We start from the raw sequence: 19747 nt of genomic DNA, 5'->3' as shown, positions 1-19747 counted from the left end.
AGACACGACTGAGCGACTTTCGATTAATGAGAAAGTCTATTTCTTAAGACAGTTTAAAGAGAACTCAGGAAGTAGAAATATGTTATTCAAATTGGTCAACTGAAAATTGTATATATTTATGTCACTGTAATCCACTAGGCAATCTGGATATCCTTAGAACATTTGTTAAAAATATAGGTTGTTTGTGCACATTTCAGTCCTGTCCAACTCCTTGTGACCCTATAGACTGTAGCCCACCAGGCTCCTCTGTCCATGGGATTCTCCAGGCAAGACTACTGGAGTTGATTGCCATGCCCTCCTCCAGGGGATCTTCCCGACCCAGGGATGGAACCTGAGTCTCTTATGTCTCCTGCATTGGCAGACGGGTTCTTTACCACTAGCGCCACGCCCACATATGTGTGTGTGTGTGTGTGTGTGTGAATCACTCAGTCGTGTTTGACTCTTTTCAACCCCATGGACTGTAGCCCACCAGGCTCCTCTTATATATAAAACAATTGGGGATTTACATGCATTCCATAAAAAGAAAAAAAAATGTATGGCTCATGTCAAGTATCATATGGGTATTTCCCATTTTATGTTTATAGTTTTTAATTTTGTTGTTAACAATTTCCTATCCTTGTGAGATTCTGAGATGACTATTTTTTTTTTTCAAGCTTTGTGGTAACTGCTAAAGTTCAACTTTGAGCCGATCTATAAAATTTAGCATTTTAGCTCTCTATGACTCTTGTCTGACAGAGTGTGGCATAAATGAGATATTGACACCAGCGGAAATTTTCTGTGTGGGAATACTGAATGCCATTTGATCATTCACTATATTTAAAAAAAGTTTAAATTTATTTTTATTATAGTTTATTTGCGATGTTGTATTAATTACTGCAGTACAGTAAAGTGACTCAGTTATATATGTATACACATTCTTCTTCTTTGACTATTTATTTATTTGACTATGCTGGGTCTTCGTTGACTATGCATGGCCCTCTATCTAGTTGCGCTGCGAGGTTTCTCAGTGCGGGGACTTTGCTTGCTGCCAGGAGTGTGGGCTCTGGGCCCAATGGGCTATGGTAGTTGCGACACACGGCGTCAGTAGTTGCAGCTCTCGGATTCTAGAGCAAGGACTCAGTAATTGTGGGGCTTGGGCTTAGCTGCTCCACAACACGTGGGATCTTCCTGGACCATGGATCAAACCCACACCTCCTGCCTTGGCAGGGGGATTCTTTACCACTGATCCACCAGGGAAGCCCGATATATTCTTCCTAATTCTTTTCCATTATGGTTTATCGCAGGATAATGAATATAGTTTCCTGTGTTGTAAGGTAGGAGGACCTTGTTGCTTACCCATTCTATATACACCAGTTTGTATCTGCTAATCCCAAACTTCCAATCCACCCCTCTCCCTCCCCTCACCCCCTTGGCAACCACCAGTCTATTCTTCACGTGTCTTATTCTGTTTCCTAGATAGGTTCATTTGTATCATATTTTAAAATGTATTTTCCTTTTTGCCTCGGTGGCATGGCTTGTAGGATTCAAGTTCCCCAACCAGGGATCTAACCTGCGGCCCCTGCAGTGGAAGGAATCCTAACCACCAGACTACCTCCAGGGACTATCCCACGTGTCATATTTAAGATTCTATATATATAAGTGATAGCATATGGTACTTATCTTTCCCTTTCTGACTTCCTTCACTTAGTATGATAATCTCTGCTTGCATCTCTTACAATTCTTGGTTTCGGATACTAAACCATACAGAAATCTCAGAGAGGGACTCATATACGAGGGTATCCGAGAGGTGTTCTTGGAAGCTGGGAGGGAGATTTTAGGGGAGCAAGGTATGGATTGGTACGGCAGCCTGGGCTTCTGGGCTGGCAGGAAGCCGTCCTGAGCAGAGCGCAGAGTGCCGGCCAGCGCGGGTGGAACGCGGAAGTGGTCCAACCCCCACTTCCCGCCCCCCCAAGCCCGATCCGCACACCCCCTTTCCTGAATCTTCGCCCCAAAGCGCAGCACCGCCTCTGGGACCTCCGGCTGCTCCCGGGCTAGTGGGGCCGGGGCGACCCGGGCTGCAGCCGCTTGGGGTGCCCCGGCGGCTGGGGAATGGGAAGATGTGAGCCCGGCCGCCCGGGGCCCTGCTGGAGCTCCGCCGGGACGCTCGGAGCGCCTGCCCCGGCCCGCAACGCTTTTCTTCCTGCGCATCGGCAAGCTGGCCGAGGGCAGAAATAGGGATATGAAACATCTTCTACTGATTTTCGACTCTTGGCGGCAGCTGCCATATTCCTCGAGAGTCACTGAGTCCCAGACAAGATACTCCAAGCTCAACACATTTGTAATAGACGACGGCTTTTTTTTTTTTTTTTCCTTTCCAGAAAAGAGCTCCTCACCACCGGGCCCGGGACCAGCTCCTTCCCCGAGACCGCGTTCCCGCCTTAGGGCAAGTTCTTCCCTTCGAGATCCGAGCCTTGCGCCCGGACGCTGAGGCTGTGGTGTGGGTTCTTTTCAGGATAGTTTTTGGTGGGTGAAGAGAACATGAGGGTCCTGCCCACCCCCCGGGGGGAACGGGAGTAGATTTGGGGGGTGAGGGGTCTCCAGGCGTCTTTCTCCCGCCACGATGACCCTGGCTTTTGGGAATACGGTCCCACGACTTCTGTGGGTTTTACGAAGTATCATCAGTGGACAGTAATCTGAAAAGTTAATTCTGCACTTTAGGCTAAAAAAGAAAAGAGGATTAAGTAACAGTCACTGTTTTTTTTTTCTTTTTTTTTTTCTTTTTTAAGCGTCCGGGGTGCCCGGAGCCCAGTCCTGAGGCCCCGCTGTGACTTTCCATTGTTGGCGCCGCCCGCGCCCGCGGGCGGCCGGGGCTGAGTCATTCCGAATTCTTCTCTTTACGTTTTCTCTCCGCGAGCGCGGGGATGGCTGCTCTAAGAGTCATCTTCCTTGCTCAGACAAAAGAAATCTAACCTTTGATGGTTCTGATTCACGAGTCCGCTAAAATATGAGTCAAACTCCAGTTTCCTGAGAGCTGGAAATATCTGCCCCGCCCCACCCTAACGGGGAGCGCCCACAGTTCCCGCTTCGCCACCCAGTGGCTCAAATCTGGAGCACTTCTTTGGTGTCCAGGCAAACCGATCCGCGCGCCGCTAAGTGGTTTTCAGGGCAGTGAAACTGCAGCGGAGTCCAAGCTTCTGAAGAGAGGTGCGTGTATGTGTGTGTGTATGCTTTTAGTAATCAGTTCTTTAAAACTATGAAATTGTTAGAGTGAAAATGATGGACCTTATCCCGGGATAGGGAGCGAAGAAGATTCCTGAACTGAACGGCAGCCTCCGCGGTATCCTGTTTTATTTTTGGCAAGTGAATATGGGTCGTTTGGCAAGGCCTGTGGCTGACAGGAATATCAACAAGGGCCACTTTGTAGGCCACAGAAGCCACTTTACGCCTAGGGTGAGGTGTAATGTTTGACGGTGGTGATGCTGGTGGCGGCGGGGGGTGGGGGTGGGGGGACGTGGAACTTTCCAACCAGGAGCTCCAGGGCCAGCGGCTCTGAGTTTGGTTTTGGAAAGACAGGGGGACGGGGGGGACAGGGTATCAGTTCCGGGGCTGACACTGCGGTTTTCTTTTTGTTTTTCTTTTAAAAAAAATATGTTTTTTCCTGATTAAACAATCAATTTATTTTCAAAAATTTTAAATAAATAAAAATGCTCAAAGGAGGAAAAAAATAATTACCTGTCCAGAAATAAACTCTGTTAACATTTTGATGTGTGTGTGTTCAGTTTTTTTTTCTATGCCTATTTTATTTAAACAAAAATGGAACTGCTATATTCAACAGAAATGAAAATATATGCACCCCCCCCCCCCCCAAACCACCGTGCATGAATGTTCATAGCAACATTATTCCTAACTGCTAACAAGTGAAGAGAATTCAGCTGATGACTGGATAACAAAAAGTGATCTATCCGTTTAATGGAATATTATTTGGGACTGAAAAGAATGAAATGTGGATGCATGCTGCAACGTGGATGAACTTTGAAAGCATTATGCTAAAAAGCCAGACACACAGACAGCACATTAGAGACAGAAACTGGATTAGTGGCTGGTAGGGACTGGAGATGGGGGAGATGGAGTTTCCTTTTGGGCTGATGAAATGTTTTGGAATTAAATATGTGATGGGCACACTGCTCTGTAATGTACTAACAACTATTGAACTGTGCACTTTAAGAAAGATGAATTTTATGGTGTGTGAATTATATCTCAAAAATCTGTTATTAAACAAAAGTAAATGGAATCACACTATACCTCATATTATGAACATTTCCCTAATATTCCGAAAGACTACTCTTCTTAATATTTCTATTTTTAATTATCAAAGTAATGCACAGTTATTCTAAAAAAAAATTAAAGAATGCAGAAGAAGAGTGAACAGAAGAAAGTGAAGTATTTCTCCCCCAGCCCATCTTCAACACCTTCATAGTACCTGCTTAAAAATTATTTTTGTCTAATACTCTTCTGTTTATAGAACCTTAGGTTCGGGGCAAGCCCAGTGCTTTTATTTTCAATTTTAATTTTCTTCTCTCTAATTCTGCTTTCATTTTCCTCCCCTGTGTCACCACTCACTCTGTGATCCTTATATGTTCTACATTATGCAAGTATCTCTGGAAAATATCACATTTTGGTATGGGTTTTTAATGTTTAGAAGTGGTTATTGTGCTATTAAATCTTCTTATGCAACACTTTCTGAGGTCTCTGCATGTTCTTGGGTGATATTATTCCTCAGTAAAATTCACAACATTTTATTTAGCGATTTCCCTAATGAGCTGGCTCACCTCCAGCTCTGTCACAAGGAGCAGTGTGGTGTATACATTCCCTTCAGGACTTGAGCAAGAATTACTCTGGTACAAATACTCTGATGTGGGGCAGTGTACTGGGGCAAAGGACATATTCTTATTTAAATGCAATCATTTTGCTTTCTGGAATGGATACACCAGTTTATAGTCCCTTCTCCCTGTGGACAGTAATTTCCACCTCCTCACATCCTTTGCCAACACTTGATGGCATCAAACTTTCTAATTTTTATTAATTTGATGGTTTGAAAGGAATATCTTAATTTGCATTTCTTTTTGTTTCTATTAATTACAAGGGAATTCATTTACTTTTTATTTATTTTTCCATTTTTTAAAAAAATGACCTTTTTTTTTTTTTTAAGAGTTATTTATTTCATTTTTGGCTGCACTGGGTCTTTGTTGCTGCTCAAGGGCTTTCTCTAGTTGCGGCCGTTGGGGGCTACTCTTGGTTGCAGTGCGTGGGCTTCTCATACGTGGCTTCTGTTGTGGAACACAGACTCAAGGGCTTACAGGCTTCAGTAGTTGCAACACTCGGGCTTAGTAGTTGTGGCACATTGGGGCTTGGCTGAATTCTCTGCAGCATGTGGAAACTTTCCCGATCCGGGATGGAACCTGTGTCCCTTGCATTGGCAGGAGGATTCTTATCCTCTCTACCACTAGGGAAGTCTTTTATGTGTTTATTTTAAAAAATATTTACCTGTTTGTCTGTGCTGAGTTAGCTGCTGCACTCAGGATTTTTAGTTGAATGCTTAGTTGCAGCATGTGGGATCTAGTTCCCTGACCGGGGATGGAACCCAGGCCCCTGGCATTGGGGGTGCAAAGTCTTAGCCACTGGACCACCTGGCTGGACCACTGGACCAGTCTCTACAAGGGAATTTAATCAGCTCTTCATATACTTGTTTGACATCTTGTCTTCTATTAAGTGAATTGCCTATTCAGTGCTCATTTTTCTGTTGGGTTTTCTCACTTTTTCTTGTTGATCTGTAGGAGCTCTTTGAGTATTCTAGATATTAATCTCTTCTATGGACAAGATGTTGCAATCTCCTCTACTCCAGTATCTGTTAACTTTGTTTGGTATGTAAAGAAAGAAGTACTTGATGTAGTGAAAACCATTTAATTTTACTCCTAGGGACTTCCCTGGTGGTCCAGTAGCTAAGGCTCTGAGCTTCCAGTTCAGGGGGCCCAGGTTCAATCCTTGGTCAGGAAACTAGATCCCACATGCCGCAACTAAAGATTCTGCATGCCACGATTAACAAGATCCCATGTGCCTCACCTAAAACACAGCACAGCCAAACAAGTAAATGATTAAAAAAAAAAGATAATTTTTCCCCGTTCCTAAATGCTAAAGATATTTTCCAGTATTTTTTCTTTTCACTAATTTTATCTTACTACTATTAACAGATCTTTTCCCATATATATATATCAACACATCCATAATTTATTTCTTAACAAAATTATAATAAGATAATGTGTTTTGTTAGATAGCTCTTTTTCATCTTCAAACAAATTATATGGACATTTTCCTATGTCTCTATTTCAGCATGCTTACTTTTTTTTTTTTTTTTTTATTAGTTGGAGGCAAATTACTTTACATCATTACAGTAGTTTTTGTTATACATTGATATGAATTAGCCCTGGATTTACATGTATTCCCAATCCCAGTCCCCCCTCCCACCTCCCTCTCCACCCGATCCCTCTGGGTCTTCCCAGTGCACCAGGCCCGAGCACTTGTCTCATGTACCCAACCTGAGCTGGTTATCCGTTTCACCCTAGATAATATACATGTTTCAATGCTGTTCTCCTGAAACATCCCACCCTCTCCTTCTCCCAGAGTCCACAAGTCTGTTCCATACATCTGAGTCTCTTTTTCTGTTTTGCATATAGGGTTATCGTTACCATCTTTCTAAAGTCCATATATATGTGTTAGTATATTGTAATGGTCTTTATCTTTCTGGCTTACTTCGCTCTGTATAATGGGCTCCAGTTTCATCCATCTCATTAGAACTGATTCAAATGAATTCTTTTTAATGGCTGAGTAGTATTCCATGGTGTATATGTACCACAGCTTCCTCATCCATTCGTCTGCTGATGGGCATCTGGGTTGCTTCCATGTCCTGGCTATTATAAACAGTGCTGCGATGAACATTGGGGTGCACGTGTCTCTTTCAGATCTGGTTTCCTTGGTGTGTATGCCCAGAAGTGGTATTGCTGGGTCATATGGCAGTTCTATTTCCAGCTTTTTAAGAAATCTCCACACTGTTTTCCATAGTGGCTGTACTAATTTGCATTCCCACCAACAGTGTAACTTACTTTTTAATGGTATTCTCTTATATGAATGTACCATAACTTCCTTAACAATTTCCTTACTGATGAAAAACTGACAATAGTCTAAAAAATGCTTGGTGCTTGTTCAAGTACTTTTTAGGCTAGATTACCATAGGCAGACTTTCTGGTTTAATGAATATGTTTAATTTTGACTTACTACCAAATTACTCTCCAAAAATGTTGTAATGACTTGTATTTCCATTGACAGTGTTCAAACACAGTTTGTTGTTGCAGTAGTTGTTATATAAATTAACTCTTTTATTATAGGCTGGTGATGTTTCCAATGGTGTTGCTTCTACTGTTCTTTCAGTTCCTTTAGTCTCTAAGGCGACTTCCCTGTGAGGGCACCAGGGGTGGTGTGGTCCAGGTACCGCCAGCCTCCGTTTTCATGCATGAGCTGCAGCTTTCCTCTTCATCTTGGTTTTGCCACAGAAGGAGCAACTGACCTTGGTGTGCAGGCTGATTTTCTTCACTATCTTCCTGCAGGAAGTACTATGTCAACATTGTCCTGAACCGACAGTGGTCCTGACCTTCCTGGTACAGTTAGCCGTATCACCTCAAATTAGGTCCAAGCCCAGAGGGGAACCAAACATGATTTTTTTAAATTAATTTTTATTTTATATTGGAGTACAGTTGATTTACAATGTTGTGTTAGTTTCAGGTGTATAGAAAAGTGGTTCAGTTGTACATATGCATATATCCATTCTTTCTCAGATTCTTTTCCCATATAAGTCATTAAAGAATATCAAATAGAGTTTCTTGTGCTATATTGTAGGTTCTTGTTGATTATCTATTTTATAGTAGTGTGCATTTGTTAATCTCAGACTCCTAATTTATCCCTCCCCTGCCACCTTTTGAAACCTTTTGGTAACCATATGTTTATTTTCGAAATCTGTAAGTCTGTTGTAAATAAGTTTATCTGTATCATTTTTTAGGTTCCAAATATAAGCAATGTTTGTCTTTGTCTGACTTTCTTCACTTAGTTTGATAATTTTTAGGTCCATATATGTTGCTGCAAATGGTATTATTTCATTCTTTTTATGGCTGAGTAATATTCCATTGTTGGCTTCCCTGGTGGCTCAGTGGTAAAGAATCCACCTGCAGTGAAGGAAATATGGGTTTGATCACTGGGTCGGAGAGATCCCCCGGAGAAGGAAATGGCAACCCACTCCAGTATTCTTGCCTGAGAAATCCCATGGACAGAGGAGCCTGGCGGGCTATAGTCTGTGGGGTCACAAAAAGGTCAGTCATGACTTAGCAACTACATGTCAACAAAAACAGTATTCCACTGTATATATGTACCACATCTTTTTTATCCATTCTTCTGTTGATGGACATTTAGATTGCTTCCATGTCTTGGTTATTGTATACAGTGCTGCAGTGAACATTGGGGGGCATGTATCTTTTCAAATTACGGTTTTCTGCAGATATATGTCCAGGAATAGGATTGCTGCATCATTTGGTAGCTCTATTTTTAGTTTTTTAAGGAGCCTCCATACTGTTTTTCATAGTGGCTGTACCAATTTGCATTCCCACCAACAGTTTAAGAGGGTGCTGTTTTCTCCACACCCTCTCCAGCACTTACTGTTTGTAAACTTTTTGTTGATGGCCATTCTGACTGGTGTGAGATGACACCTCATTGTAGTTTTGATTTGCATTTCTCTTATAATTAGTGATGTTGAGCACTTTTTCTTGTGCTTTTTAACCATCTATATGTCCTCTTTGGAGAAATATCTATTTAGATCTTCAACCTATTTTTTGACTGGCTTGTTTGTTTTTCTGATATTGAGCTGCATGAGCTATTTAAACAAAATATACATTTTGGAGATTAATCCCCTGTTGGTTTCTTCATTTGCAAATATATTCTCCCATAAAGTTTAATTAGGTACCATTTGCTTATTTTTGTTTTTATTTTCATTATTCTAGGAGGTGAACTTGGGCAAACTCCAGGAGATGGTGACGGACTGGGATGCCTGGTGAGCTGTAGGCCATGGGGTTGCAAAGAGTCAGACACCACTGGGCGACTGAACAAAAAAGGAGGTGGGTTCAGAAAGATATTGCTGTGATTTGTGTCAGAGACTTTTCTGCCTATGTTTTCCTCTAAGAGTATTATAGTCTTTGGTCTTATATTTAGGTCTTTAATCCATTTTGAGTTTATTTTTGTATAAATTATAAACTAGAGAATGTTCTAATTTCATTCTTTTATATGTAACTGTCTAGTTTTCCCAGCACCACTTATTGAAGAGACTTCAATATTCAATATTATTCTTGTCTCCTTTGTCGTAGATTAATTGAGAATACGTGTATGGGCTTGTTTGGGGGCTTCCTATTCTGTTCCACTGGTCTTTGTGCCAATACCACGCTGCTTTACCTTAATTGTATAGTCTGAAGTCAAGGAGTCTGATTTCTCAAGTTTCCTATTTTCTTTCTCAGGGTTGCTTTGAGCTCCTCAGACATGGATGGTGGGCTCTAACCATCACCCATCTTTGCTGATAGCAAGAATGGTAGCTGCAGAATCACTATTGGTATGCTTGGCTCTTCTGTTCCTTCCCCTTTTTAAATGTTTTCTATTTCAGGAATAGAAATAATGAATGATTATTTTTTCCATAGAAGCAACTGAATCATATCAACATGCATAGGTTTCTAGAAAACATTAAAAAGATTCATACTGCTATAGAATAAACATAGACTAGTTCAGTTCAGTTCAGTCACTCAGTTGTTTCTGACTCTTTGGGACCCCATGAATCGCAGCGCGCCAGGCCTCCCTGTCCATCACCAACTCCTGGAGTTTACTCAAACTCACACCCATCGAGTTGGTGATGCCATCCAGCCATCTCATCCTCTGTTGTCCCCTTCTCCTCCTGTCCCCAATCCCTCCCAGCATCAGGTCTTTTCCAATGAGTCAGTTCTTCACATCTGGTGGCCAAAGTATTGGAGTTTCAGCTTCAGCATCAGTCCTTCCAATGGACACCCAGGACTGATTTCCTTTAGGATGGACTGGTTGGATCTCCTTGCAGTCCAAGGGACTCTCAAGAGTCTTCTCCAACACCACAGTTCAAAAGCATCAATTTTTCAGCGCTCAGCTTTCTTCACAGTCCAACTCTCACATCCATACATGACCACTGGAAAAACCATAGCCTTGACTAGACAGACCTCTGTTGGCAAAGTAATGTCTCTGCTTTTTAATATGCTATCTAGGTTGGTCAAAACTTTCCTTCCAAGGAGTAAGCGTCTTTTAATTTCATGGCTGTAATCACCATCTGCAGTGATTTTGGAGCCCAAAAAAATAAAGTCAGCCACTGTTTCCACTGTTTCCCCATCTATTTCCCATGAGGTGATGGGACCAGGTGCCATGACCTTAGTTTTCCGAATGTTGAGCTTTAAGCCAACTTTTTCACTCTCCTGTTTCACTTTCATCAAGAAGCTTTTTAGTTCCTCTTCACTCTCTGCCATAAGGGTGGTGTTATCTGCATATCTGAGGTTATTAATATTTCTCCCGGCAATCTTGATTCCAGCCTGTGCTTCTTCCAGCCCAGCGTTTCTCATGATGTAGTCTGCATATAAGTTAAATAAGAAGGGTGACAATATACAGCCTTAACGTACTCCTTTTCCTATTTGGAACCAGTCTGTTGTTCCATGTCCAGTTCCTAATATCATACATGGAGCTGAGATAGTGATACAAAATTCCCAACTCAATGTAGTAGTTTGAGTCAATGGGCTTATTTGGTTGAAGTTGGCATGGGGAGCCAAGATTGCTGGTGGGGTCCCTGTAAGCCACAAAAACCTCTTCATTATCAGAGCACATATCTTGGATCCCAGCTTTAAGTCTTGTTGCCTGCATATTCGGGGGTATATCTGTGGATACTAAGTGAGGTAATCTATATGACAGTGGTATACACATGCTGTCACCTATCGTATGCTCATGTAGCTGATGATGATCAAAAAGAGACCTCTGTGAATGCCCTGCTGCTAATGACAGAACAGATCAAAGCACAGCAGACACCTAAAGTAACTTTGTTGTGGAAAAAAAAAAGTGCACTATTATACATATTGGGCTTCACAGGTGGTGCTAGTGGTAAAGAATCTGCCTGTCAATGCAGGAGACACAAGAGACACCAGTTCGATCCCAGGGTCAGGAAGATCCCCTTGAAGTGGGCATGGCAACCCATTCCAGTATTCTTGTCTGGAGAATCTCCATGGACAGAGAAGCCTGGAAGGCTACAGTCCTTAGGGTCACAGAGTCAGACACGATAGAAATGCCTTAGCATGCACGCACATCATAGATATTGTATAGGTAATTTGTATAATATACCGATTGGAATTTCCTCTGACAGCATCCCAATACTTTTCACAAACAGTTCTTGAGCATTAAAAGGACCAGGCTGTATATCCTATCTCGATCACTTTCAGTCTCAACCAAACTTCTGTGGGGAGCTCACGTTTCAGGCTGTGGAGCGAAGGTGAAATTGTGAAATGCTCAAAGTGAGGGGCTATTAATGGCTCTAATGCAACATGAGGCCAGTATGCACTTGATCCCCGAGAGGCAGTGACCCTCGAAGGGCTAGCATATTTCAGTGGTTTCTGCTGAAGAGAGCATGACAGGAAGAGACTTAACACAGTGTTTAGGACAGAAGGGGGATTCCCTGTCCCAGGTGCAGCCGATCACGCAGGGAGACTGTGTGAGTGGAAACGACTACTTTTCTAGCTCAGTTATGCAATCGTGGCTTCTCACCGAGAGGCACAGGACTGGCAGGGCCAGAGGTCAGCTTCCTCCTCCCCCCACGTCAAGGTAAAGTGAAAGTAAGCTGGCACTCGGGAAACTACTAGTGTTCTTCCTCATCAAGGCACGCGGAAAAGGGTGGCAGGAGACTGGGTTACATTTCATTTGGTTTCAGTACTTCCCGTGCTCAAAGCTTGCCATAGCAGACACAGCTCCAAGAAATTACTTTCTGTGTCACCCTCTGAAAGCACAAACTTTTAGGACTTCCCTGGTGGTTCAGATGGTAAGGTGTCTCAGACTTAAAGCACAGACTTTTATACCTGGCGTTTCTTATGGTTGCTCTAAAAGACAGAGGCATCTGAAAAGGCGTTGTGATCCACTTTACAGTTCTATGAAAAAGATTATTTATTTTTTAAACGGAAATTAGACGTTCACCTCATATCTAATCATCTGAGGCAGTAACATGCTTTTCCTGAGAGGAAGAGGAACCAGGTCGTTTCCTATAGGGCTCTTCCTGCCTTTAAATTTAAATACTTGACCACTATTTTTCTGTTGGGGCAATTTTATTTAACAGTGATAAACTTCCCTCAGAGAAATCATTTACTTTGCAATAGGATCTAAATTCAAACATCTCTGATTTCTTGATAACGAAGCAAAGGCTGAAGTAGGAAAGACATTACAATGGTTAATACAAACTGCTGACTCCAGCGTTGCCTCTGTTTCTTTCATAACTCGGCTTCCCGAGGGCAGCGGGCATGCTTGTTTGCCCTGGATTTGATTGTTAGGTGGATAATGACAATCTCCATGGGAGGTTTCCAAGGCTGGACCCTATGAAGGAAAAGGTTTGATAAATCAGAATGTGAACTCCATGGGAGAAGGGGTTCGCCCTTTTCACACTGTATTGCAGGTACAAGAACAAGCCCAGCACCTGATGAATGTGTGGAAAATACTAGCTGTATAACTGGGAGGAGAATTACTTAGCCTATATCAGACTGAGCTATTCTCAAATACTTTCAAAACCATTCACCAATGACTGCCACTTATACTTACTTTGAGGTTAGCATATCCTTTCTGCATTGAGTGTTACATTTATTCAGTTTCTTTTTTGAGAAGAAAACAGTCTATTGAAAAAATAATATATGAGTTAAAAAAAATCAATACATTTAACAAAGGGTTATTTACTAAGTATTCGCTAAACAACTAAAATGTTGCTGTTCAGTCTCCCCAGCTCTTTGCCACCCCATGGTCTGCAGCATGCTGGTTAAAGGAATTGTTGGGCAGGCAAAGGGAAGTGGGGTGGGAGGGTCTCACCCTGTGGGAGCATCCTGGGCTGGGAAATGGGGTGTACTTGGACTAATAACCAAGCACAGGTGGGAAGTCAGACAGAAGCGGTTCAGACTAAAAGCAGTGAGGTTACTTATCTATTCCAGGTAGAAACAAAAGCTGCAAAGAGCTTATTTGGGAAATGGCAAAAGAGATTAAAAAAAAAAAATTCCAGGGTCTTAGAAAGACTGGAGTGGAAAATACAGGTGGTTAGTTATAAATGGGGTTGAGGGTGAGGTGGGAGATGAGGGAGGAGGGAGAATAACAAATGGCTTCAAGCCTGAGCCTCAGTGACGGGGAGCTGAAGCTCCTAACAGGAGTGAGCATCGTGATGATGACGGGATGGTTGTTTACTGGGGGCATGGGGTGGGGGAGTGAGGCTGGATTTAGACTGCTCAGGTGAAGTGGAGACAGCTCACTGCGGATGTCCACTAGGCGGTGAAAAGCCTGGTGGGGATTACACAGTAGCTGGAGTAACAGGTGTCTTGTTTTTTATTTTATTTTATTTTATTTTTTTTTTTGTTGGTCTTTGTTTCTTTTTTTTTTTTAATTTTTTTTTCCATTTATTTTTATTAGTTGGAGGCTAATTACTTTACATCATTAAAGTAGTTTTTGTCATACATTGAAATGAATTAGCCATGGATTTACATGTATGGTGTCTTGTTTTTTAAAGTGATGATTTTATGTGACTAGGTTACACTGTTGCATTTCATAAGCTGAAAATGAATCTCCTTTCCACCTCCCCACCCTGTAGACTACCTTTTCTCTACAGAAGGAACTACTGTTTCCAGTCTCTTGAATATCATTCTAGAAATATGTGTATATATCTATATCTATCTGAAAGTGAAAAGTGAAAGTGTTAGTCGCTCAGTTGTGTTTGACTCTTTGCGACCCCCTGGACTGTAGCCCGGCAGGCTCCTCTGTCCATGGGATTCTCCAGGCAAGAATACTGGATTGGCTTGCCATTTCCTTCTCCAGGGGATCTTCCCGACCCAGCGATTGAACCCGGGTCTCTTGCATTGCAGGCAGATTCTTTACTGTCTGAGCTACCAGGGAAGCCCTGTGTATCTATCATCTGCCTATTATTGTGCCAAGCAGGACTGCCCGCAGGATCTTAGTTCCCTAAACAAGGACTGAACCCCAGCCCCTGGCAGTGAAAGCTGGACCATTTTTATGTCCCTGGGAGAGTTTGGTATTTTTTAAAGTATTTATTTATTTGGCCAGGTCTTAGTTGGGGCACATGGGATCTTTAATCTTTGTTGGGACATGTGGGATCTAGTTCCCTGAGTAGGGATCACACTGCGGCCCCTAGCATTGTGAGTGCAGAGTCTTAGCCACTGGACCACCAGCGAAGTCCCTGCTTTTTGTTTTTTAAAGGCTAGAGAAGGCTTTTGTGTGTCTTTGAGACAAAAGGGAAAGAACAAGAAGACAGGTAGAGACTGAGGAAGCAAATTAAAGAAGAATTACTGAAGCAAGGTCCAGTGAAGTTGGAGAAGATATAATCACTGATGCAAGCACGTTTTAGTGGGAAGAGTTGACTCTTTTGAGAGCAGGAAGGGCAGGCTGATGGCCATAGGGGTTTGTGATGCTGCATCACTCAGAGGACCTAAGTATCCTGCCCAGGTGGTGGTAGAGATGCATGCAGAGGTCGACAGTGGTTTGAGGAAGACAGCAGGAAAGATGTAAAACAGCCACTGTGGATACTAGAAGATATCATAGAACTGTCGGATCCAAAAAAAAAAAAAAAAAAAATCATTCCAAAAAGGTTTATTTTGATGATTTATAAAAGAAATATCACCATAGCATCTTAAAGCTATTTACAGATTTAAACATTAATTTACAGAATGTATACACATCATATTACATTAAATAGCTTTAGTTAAAATGTTACAGGTAGTGTTGAACATACACAACGAAACATAAATCAAGTTCTAAATCACATAAATACCCTCAAAGCATGCTCAAAACCACTGGAGGATGGTCCAGGAAAAACTAGAAAAATAAAATTTCAGAAACCAGCGCTAAAGATGATTACACCACTGGTTGCAGGTGATATGGAAGTAGAAATCACTTTAACCTTGAACTGCAACCAGACACTTAGGTGTAAGACAGACAGGAAAAAAAAAGTGAAAATGTTTTTCTTCTTTTTATATTTTAATTATTCTGGTATAGCTCCTAGAACACAGTACTTGAAGATTTATACTCTGATCCACGTGAAGGTAGGATCATCAAGGATGATGTTATACGTGGCTAATTGGGCATCACACTTTCTTTTGCAGATTACATGCCAGGCAGTACTCCAGTGTGCTGGGAAGGGAAGGGAGAGGGTGCATGGAAACCATGACTGTAGATCATGCTGTCCCTGTTGGCTCAGGGTTTCATCCACACATTAACAGCCCCAGGGGAAGAATACCATCCAAAGCCTTGGCGCTGACCCTGGTCTTGGATGCTGCCTAAGTGCTGGGCACTGTCCCTGAAGCCAGAGAGGGGATGTGTGGCAGCTGCCTGGGCATGCTTCCCTCAGTGAAGTTGCCAGGCTGAATGATCCAGTGGCTGCCAGCTCTGTGGAGAGGCTCAAGTTAGAGATCTCAGTCAGTCAGGGATTCTTGATGACAAATAATTTTTTGAGGAAAGTGTACAAAAACAGATGTTTAACAAGACCTGAGCATTATTATCCACTTTAATTAAGCAAAGGTACAGACGTGTCTATTTCAGCTCATCTTTTTAGGTATGGTCTTATAAATAAATAGAACTCCCCTACTGCGGGTTGCCTGACTTGCAGCCAGGTATGTGACCCTGAATTATAAGTTCCAGCAAACGGGTTAATAATAATTAAAAATAGCTAATTTTGCTTATCTGGCAACTAGTGACATTTCATGATTACAAGCCTTAAATTCTAATACAGTACAATTTTTTTCTTGTATATAGATTGCTTACACATTAAAATATCAAAGGCACTTTTAGGTTACATGATAAACAAAGATACATTAGTAGAGACAGGATTATTTATTGGTTCCTTCAGTTCCTGTGTCCTCGGTGATCACTGACAGCCCAGTTTTGCACTTCACCTTTGGCGAATAGTGTGAAGAAAATGGCACCAAATACATTGATAGCAGCAGCAATGCAGAAAACAGTTTTCCATTCTCCAATAGTGTTCTGCAGAGAAAGAGAGAAAAAGATGCAAATGCAAAAATATCTTGTTTGTAGTTCACTTTTTAAAAAAGATGGTGTCTCAAGACTGTTGTTACATAGCAGTAGCATTATTCATAAAACCTGGACAACACAAATTTCCATCGACAGTGAACTTGTGGCATATGTATTCAATGGAATACTATACAGCAATGAGAATGGGTGACCCACATCATCATCGATACAAGTCACCAAATGTTAAGCAAAAGAAGCCAGACACAAAAGACTTCTGAGTGATTCTATTGATATAAAGCCAATGAGACAAAGCTAATCTCTGGTGTTAAGAAGTCAGGATAGTGGTTCCTCTTGGTGGGGGTGAAAGAGAAAGGAAGGGATGCCTGACCACTGTGCAAAGGAGATAATGTTCTGTTTCTTGATTTTGGGTGGGCACGGGTTACATGGATATTTTAACTTTGTGAAAATTTGTCCTACTATGTACTTAGGATTTGTGCATTTAAAAAATGCATGTTATACTTCAAGAAAAAGTTTTCTAAAAATAAAACATGGTGTGTCCTTGAATCATGTATTACTAGGAAAGTATTAGTATTATGTCAGCACATCACCTCCTAAGTTCTCATGTGGGAGGTGTTAAGGGCAGATCAAGTAAGGATGAGTTAAAATGGACTTTTAAGTTTGAGACCTGGCTTGAAAGATCCTGCAGGGCTCTTGAATGGGACTCAACACATGATATGGATGGGACTTGTCAGTGAGAGATCAAAAAGATACAGTGTGTAATCCAGTAGTACAAAAATATCCAGTAGTCTAATCATTATGAATTATGACATTTTTCATACAATAAAAATAATTTATGTAAAAAATATCCAGTAGTTACCTAAATCTCTGGGTCATGTGACTATCTTTAATAACCCTTATTTTTTAAAAATTTTCACAGTTTCAGCGTATCCAGAGTGCTACATTTGCAGCACTTAAAACGAAAAATAAAACAAGCAGCAGAACTGGCAATGAGGAAGAAAAAGGAAACCAGGAAGTTGGAAGCTGGCATGAAGTGATTTATTTAGGAAAAAAGGAAAAAGAAAGAAAGGAGCACTCTGTGGTTAATTATGCTTATCTGAGATGAATGTATTTTGGTGAAAAAAAATCTTAGAACTGCTTTTTAAATTTTAGGGACTATTTAGATATGGTTGCTAACAATGTGTTATCATCCTAGGGTAGAAGTCGGTCAGTAATTATAGTTATAAATCAGAGAGACAGGTTTAAGACAGCTTCTTAGGATTCCAAGACAAAGCTGCTCTGTGTGATCTACAGGTTGAAATAACTCTTCAGTGTTATCTGGAGGCAATGGGTGACTTAAAATCAATCAATAGTATCAGAAATTCACAAAGCTCCTAGTTTGCCTCTTAACAAAAAAGTTCCACTAGTTTTTAGAGAATACTGTTTTGTCTGTAACAAAACTGAACCTCAGGCATGCTCTGACCTTTTATTTCATTCTTTTTCTTCTTAACTTTTGGCCATGTCACACAGCTTGTGGCATCGCAGCTCTCTGACCAGGGACTGAACCTGGGCCATAGCAGTGAGTGCCAAATCCTAACCACGGGACTTCCAGGGAACTCCCTATTTCATCATTTATGCTCTGACTCATTCCACAAAACTTTTGTGGTTGTGCAGTAAGCTTTAATTGTAAGTAATTACAATTGTAAAGGCAAATGTGCTTTTCCTTTTTTTAAAAAAAATAATGGCCTTTTTGACTTGCCTGGTGGCACAGTGGGTGAGAATCCACCAGCCAATGCATAGGACACAGGTTTGATCCCTGGCCTGGGAAGATTCCACGTGCTGTGGAGCAACTAAGCCTCTGGGCCATGACTCCTGGGTCTAAGCTCCAGAGCCCTGGAACCGCAACTGCTGAGCCCAGGTGCTGCAACTACCGAAGCTCGCACCGAGAGCCCATGCTCTGCAAGAGAGGCCACTGCAATGAGAAGCCCATACAACGCAACAAGGAGTAGCTCCTGCCTGCCATAACTAGCAAAAACCCATGCACAGTCATGAAGACCCAGCACAACCAAAAATAAATAAAAGTATAAAAAATTAAAATAGTAAATTACAAGAATGGCCTTTTAATAATATTAAACAAATGCTTAGACAACATATCTGAAATCCAGTTCATTTCCACTTTACAAACATTCAAGACTTGAATTCAGGAGTCTGTATCTTCCCAGCAGAAGTGCCAAGGGCTATTGAGAATGTATGGAATTATTCATGGTAGTGTGCTGACTTAGGTTCTTGTGTTGCCATAATGCTCCAGGAAGATAAGGCTAAACATCTGTGACCTGACAAGTGAGAGAAAATCATAACAAGGAGGCACTGATTGGCTTGAGTAAGGAATTAGAAATGGTGGACAGCGCCACCTGCAGTGAACACACATGTCTGAAGTCAGTTTCTGGTAATAAGACAATTTGTAGGCATAGCCTGAAAATCCTAAGGATTGGATAGTGTTAATTTCATCACAGAGACAGAAAATTAACTCTATTTATAGAGATTTAAATAAGCCTCTTGAAGAATCCAATTTCACTAGTCCTTTACATTTTCTTAAACAGTAGGAAAAATAGAGTTTGAAAGGGCCTTTGAGGTTGCTGGATTTGGTTTCTTATATAACTCAGAGTCCCTGCTTAGTGATCTGGCCTTAGGCGGCCTTTTGGCTTCAGTGCAGACCAGCCCCGGGTCCACAGTGTTTCCGGGGCAGCGCCTGGACACTGGCCGGGGGGCAGGGGCCTCCCACACCCCGGCTCACCCCTCCAGGCTCCATCGCCACAAACTGGCTGTTCCCTTCTCTGTGCCCACAGCACTCTGCACACATTTTTTTCTGCCTTTATCACACTGTACTTTTTTTTTTTTTATTACATACAACCTTCAAGTAATGAGCTTCTCAAATGTAGAATTTGCAATTTTGCCTTCAAATCTTTGTATCAGTCACATAAATAAGCACTCAAGAAGTGCCAGTTGACATAGGGAACTGATTACTTGCTAGATTGCTCTTTCCCCTTTTGATTCCCCCTCTTCTTCTGGTCACCTCTATCTCCCTCCTCCCTCTTCTCTTCTCCATGTAACTCTGTGAACCTCTCTGGGTGTCCCTCACTGTGGAGAATCTTTTCACCATTAACCTAGATGTTTTATCATCAGTGCTGTATGGATGGAGAAGTCTTGAGGCTACTGTAAGAATAAGACTGAAAACCAGAGGCAGGAGGCTTAAGTCCAAAACCTGAGAACACCAGAGAACTCCTGACTCCAGGGAACATTAATCGATAAGAGCTCATCCAAAAGCCTCCATACCTACACAGAAACTGAGCACCACCCAAGAGCCAACAAGTTCCAGAGCAACACATACCATGCAAATTCTCCAGCAACGCAG

The 19747-nt window shown here is 41.8% G+C and overlaps 1 protein-coding gene and 1 long non-coding RNA gene across 6 annotated transcripts in view; one reads left to right on the top strand and one right to left on the bottom strand.

Moving 5' to 3' along the window:
• Positions 1–1983: 1983 nt before the first annotated feature.
• On the top strand, positions 1984–18486 carry LOC110147931 (uncharacterized). Of its 2 annotated transcripts, XR_011492985.1 has the most exons (4): positions 1984–2502; positions 2766–3183; positions 9078–9191; positions 17276–18486. It is a non-coding gene; the product is annotated as an uncharacterized lncRNA (long non-coding RNA). The 2 variants fall into 2 exon arrangements; XR_011492984.1 differs by having other exon boundaries at positions 1997–3183.
• The window catches only part of SLC17A5 (solute carrier family 17 member 5), a 73271-nt gene continuing 68469 nt past the window's right edge, over positions 14946–19747 (bottom strand). For all 4 annotated transcript variants that reach the window (XM_070480793.1, XM_020909722.2, XM_070480794.1 and 1 more), the window contains one exon: positions 14946–16350. In XM_070480793.1, the coding sequence (XP_070336894.1) occupies positions 16213–16350 (138 nt within the window). In that variant the 3' untranslated portion in view covers positions 14946–16212. The remainder of the gene's footprint in view (positions 16351–19747) is intronic.

The sequence above is a fragment of the Odocoileus virginianus genome, chromosome 19 (genome assembly GCF_023699985.2).
Source record: "Odocoileus virginianus isolate 20LAN1187 ecotype Illinois chromosome 19, Ovbor_1.2, whole genome shotgun sequence".
Classification (NCBI taxonomy): Eukaryota; Metazoa; Chordata; class Mammalia; order Artiodactyla; family Cervidae; genus Odocoileus; species Odocoileus virginianus.
The sequence above is the reverse complement of the archived record's forward strand: the minus strand, read 5'-3'. Positions and strand labels throughout refer to the sequence as shown.